The sequence below is a fragment of the Condylura cristata genome, unplaced genomic scaffold (genome assembly GCF_000260355.1).
Source record: "Condylura cristata isolate star-nosed mole 26May11 unplaced genomic scaffold, ConCri1.0 scaffold00014, whole genome shotgun sequence".
NCBI classification, from domain to species: domain Eukaryota; kingdom Metazoa; phylum Chordata; class Mammalia; order Eulipotyphla; family Talpidae; genus Condylura; species Condylura cristata.
The window spans coordinates 52,734,057-52,738,504 of record NW_004567115.1 but is presented as its reverse complement, the minus strand read 5'-3'; the positions used below and the strand labels follow the sequence as shown (position 1 = coordinate 52,738,504).

General features: G+C 66.7%; 1 protein-coding gene across 1 annotated transcript in view; it reads left to right on the top strand.

Annotated features, from left to right (window-relative positions):
- SOX7 (SRY (sex determining region Y)-box 7) overlaps positions 1-1,317 on the top strand; it is a 53,639-nt gene extending 52,322 nt beyond the window's left edge. The window contains exon 6 of the mRNA XM_004682431.2: positions 375-1,317. Within this exon, the coding sequence (XP_004682488.1) occupies positions 375-1,291 (917 nt within the window). The 3' untranslated portion in view covers positions 1,292-1,317. The remainder of the gene's footprint in view (positions 1-374) is intronic.
- Positions 1,318-4,448: the final 3,131 nt, after the last annotated feature.

The window sequence follows — 4,448 nt, the reverse complement described above, 5'->3', positions numbered from 1 at the left end:
CCGCCCCCGCGACGCCGGCTGACCGCCCCCGCCCGCAGGTAAGGCCTGGAAGGAGCTGAGCGCGGCGCAGAAGCGGCCCTTCGTGGACGAGGCGGAGCGGCTGCGCGTGCAGCACCTGCGGGACCACCCCAACTACAAGTACCGGCCGCGCCGCAAGAAGCAGGCGCGCAGGGCCCGGCGGCTGGAGCCCGGCCTCCTGCTCCCGGGCCTGGCGCCGCCGGCCAGGTCCCCGCCAGAGCCTCCCGTGTGCCTCTGCAGCCCCGACACGCCTCCAGGGGTATTTTCAAGCCCGCGCGTTCGGGCGCGCGCGCAGCTGGGGGTTGCGCCGAGGCCGCCGCGCCCAGAGCTAACGCGCTTGTCGCCTGTGCGCGCAGGAAAGTCGTGGAAGGCGCTGACGCTGTCCCAGAAGCGGCCCTACGTGGACGAGGCGGAGCGGCTGCGGCTGCAGCACATGCAGGACTACCCCAACTACAAGTACCGGCCGCGCAGGAAGAAGCAGGCCAAGCGCCTCTGCAAGCGCGTGGACCCCGGCTTCCTCCTGAGCTCCCTCTCCCGAGACCAGAACGCCCTGCCCGACAAGCGGGCCTGCGGCCGGGGGGCGCCGGGGGACAAGGAGGACGGCGGTGAGTACTCCCCGGGCGCCGCCCTGCCCAGCCTCCGCGGCTGCTTCCACGAGGGGCCGGCTGGCGGCGGAGCGTCCAGCGCGGACACCTACCCCTACGGGCTGCCCACGCCGCCGGAAATGTCGCCCCTGGACGTGCTGGAGCCGGAGCAGACCTTCTTCTCCACGGCCTGCCAGGAGGAGCATGCGCACTCCCGCCGCATCCCCCACCTGCCCGGGCCCCCCTACTCCCCTGAGTACGCCCCCAACTCGCTCCACTGCGGGCACCCCCTGGGCCCCCTGGGGCTGGGCCAGGCCCCCAGCGTCTCCGTGGTGTCCTCTCTGCCCGGCTGCCCCCCGTCCCCTGCCTATTACTCCCCAGCCGCCTTCCACCCTCTGCACCCCAACCTGCACGCCCACCTGGGCCAGCTCTCCCCGCCTCCCGAGCACCCTGGCTTCGACGCCCTGGACCAGCTGAGCCAGGCGGAACTCCTGGGGGACATGGATCGCAATGAGTTCGACCAGTATTTGAACACTCCTGGCCACCCGGACTCTGGGGCGGGCGCCGCGGCCCTCGGGGGGTCTGCCGCGGGCCCCCAGGCGACGCCTCCGTGCGCCTCGGAGACCAGCCTCATCTCCGTGCTGGCGGACGCCACGGCCACCTACTACAACAGCTACAGCGTGTCCTAGGGCACCCAGGGGCGCCCAGCCCTGGCGCCCGCCTGTGGTCAGCTGGGGAGCGCGGAGCCCCCAGCCGGGCCCAGTAGCGCCCGCCTACGGGTCAGCGGGTCTGCACCGCCCCCCAGCAGCGCTGCAAGGGGCCCACCCTGGAGCCGGACCCCAGGCCCCTCCCCGGGCCCTCGGGGCTCCACCTGGCTAATCGGCGCCTGTAGCTGGACATTGCTGTTTCCTGGTCGCAGCGCCCGCGGCCCTTCCCGGCGCCCCTCGAGGAGGCAAAGGGCCAGGAAACGCGGCGGCCACACCTGGCCTGCTGAGGAGTGGTCACAGGGGCTGCCTGATCTGTGGGTCCTGCAGATGAGGGGAGCAGAAGCCAGACCCCATGCACCCCCAGAGGCGGGAAGCGCTGGAGGGCCCCGTGATAGTCAGGGCGGACAGTCAGGGCGGACGAGAGGACAGCAAGGAGAGTCCGGAGCCCGCCCCAGCCAGGCCCGCGGTCGCCTGCTTCCTCCTGCTTCCCGCCAGGGTGTCCCGGCCCGGTTCCGGTCTGAGCAATGACTCTCCTGATTTGGGCAACTAACCAGGGTGATGGCGGCACTCCTGAGACCCGGAACCAAGCCGATTTCTTTACACGCTGTTTTAGAAAAGTCCTGTTCACGCCACGAGTGAGTGGGCAGGGCAGGAGGGGGCCAGGAGAGGCGCATCTCCTCCGGGAAGCAGAAAGCAGTCGGATAATCCCTCACTGAGGCCGCTGGGCGACTTCCTGCCCGCCCCCCCACAGACCAGGGGCCGAGAATCTGGAGAATCTGGCAAAGCAGGCCACTTTCCGCCCGCCCAGCCCCGTGAGGTCTGAGCTCTTCCGGCTCTGGCTCCCTTTCCTGGGTAACTTCTCTGGCCGCTCTCCCTCCGCCCCCAGTCGGCACTGTTTTGAAGGAACCCGCCCGCCCGTATGAATCCCAAGCCCGGTTCTGGGGGCTCGGGCTCGGCTCGGTGGGGGTCTGTCTCCCGTTCAGCGACAACCTGGGAACACTGGGAGACACTTGGGAGTGACGCTTGGCTTGACTCAGGAAGGGTTTCCGAGTCCGCCCCTCGCCCGCCCCCCAAGGTCCATCCTTCCCCCCAACCTCCGTTGAAGGAACATACCCAGCCACCGACACTGTTGTCGTGAGTCAGCATATCATGCTTGTATGAAACGTGTTTATATATTCGCCTGTTATGTTCACCTTGTATTTTAGATTGTTGAAAGACCCTTTTTTCTTCCAAGTGTCTTCCTGTAAGATCACTTATAAGATACGATCAATAATTACGCGATTACTGGATACGACATTTGGCAACGAGTAGCCAATCATTGACAGTTTGGTGCAGAGCAGAGTACGTGCGAGTGGCCTTGGCAGGTATCAAGCTGACTGTTCCAATTTTGGGTAAGAACAACACACGCTTTGGGCCGGTTGTAGTTATCGACTTGTCTGAGATATTTAATTTAAATAAATGTTTTTGTATCACGACCGTTGGAGCGTTTGAATTCGTTTTGCAAAAGCAAGAGGCCTCCGTGCCAGGCGCGGCCTCGGGTCGGGCCTCTGAAACCTGGCACAGGTGCGTTCTACGTGGGCAGTTTCTCTGAGCGGGCGTTGTCCTCGGAGGTAAAGCGAGAAGCCACGCCGGCAGGTGATCATTAACCGGGAAGGCCCTGGGCAGGGGACACCGCTGTCCCGCCTGCCGCCACCCGGCGACTGCTTGCTTAAGGCCACCATGTTTTCCTCCCTCTGGGAAGTAGCCTTGAAACTCCCGGCTTGCCGTCCCGGCCACGCTTTTGTGCGAGGGTTGAACAAGCCACGGGGGCATCCGAACCCCAACGGACCTCGCCCTCGGGGAGAGTGGCGGGGGCAGGGCTGGCGAGCCCGCGGGTCAGGGCGCCAACCCAGCCGCCGGGCAGCGGGCGCTTACTCAGTGCCGTGCGGGTCACCCGCGTCTGGCTTCTCTGTGGGCAGCAGTTGGGACTTGTCTGAGTCAAGGGCAGCTCGGGGTTCTCCCAGGCCCTGGGGGCCAAGGAGTGGGTCTGGGGAGGGCCAGTGGCAGAGGCCCAGCCCTCAATGTGATCATAATCTGCAGTCATTACTTTAATAGCACTTTATAGGTGTAGGGAGTTTTACCGTCAGTTTTATGGACTGTTTCTCACCCACAGCCCCAGGTGGGGCCATCCAGCTTCCCTGCCGCAGCCGGGGGCACTGAGGCGGGTGCTGCCAGCACCCCTCAGACTCATTCCTGGCAGTGTCAGCCAGCAGCCTTGTGGCAGAGGCCTCAAGCGGTGAGGGGCGCCTGGGCCGGCGAGGAGTGGCATGGAACCCCGAGGCCCTGCTGCGGGGCCCACCATAGCCGCTGGCCGTGGCCGTGGCCATGGGCAGGGTCATGACTGGCCCACGCACCACCTGGCAGTGCCCACCCGAGGCACAGACCCTGCCGATGGGCACACGGATCTTTATCTCCGCAGGATGTGCTGCGGGGGCAGGCGCGTCCCTGCCCTGGGGCTCTGGCCCCTCGTCCATCGTGGCTCAGCTCTGCGGGCAGCTGTCAGCCTTACTGGGCACGTAGAGCTGCCCGCTGGGTGCCCAGCTGTCCCCCGGCCCCAGCGACGAGAGCTTTTCACTTGGGCGCGTGTGAATGGGTGTCGGCACTCACAGGTTCCTGCTGTGATGTCCGAGGCTGAGTGGCTCGGTACATGGGGAGAGCAGGAGAGGGGGTTCACTTACGCAGGGCCTGGGAGGGGCCCGGGAGGGCCCTGGGGTGTGCCTGTGCCCACTGGTCTCTGCATGCGTGGCACACACCTTTCCTTTCAGGCCCCTTAATTCACAGGACAAGCTGAGGGCCACACCCACGGCCACCCCTGCGGCCATCTGCTTTCTAGAAGCCTCTCCCAGCTCCCCTCCTGGCCCACCCCGAGGTGCACAGCCCCTTGCATGGGGAGCTCTCTCCTGTCCAGGCTTCCAACACCAGGGAGCTGCGCCCCGCCCCCGAAGCCCCCCGCCAGGGGAGAGGTCCGGCCCTCCCAGCGCGCCTCTCCCGGCCCCCAGCGCCCGCAGACCCCAGCAAGCGAGCGGGACCTGCTGACCGCGGGCCCTGCACGGCCCTGTGCGTGCTCCCGCGGGCTCACGTCAGGCAGCCCGGGGCGGGC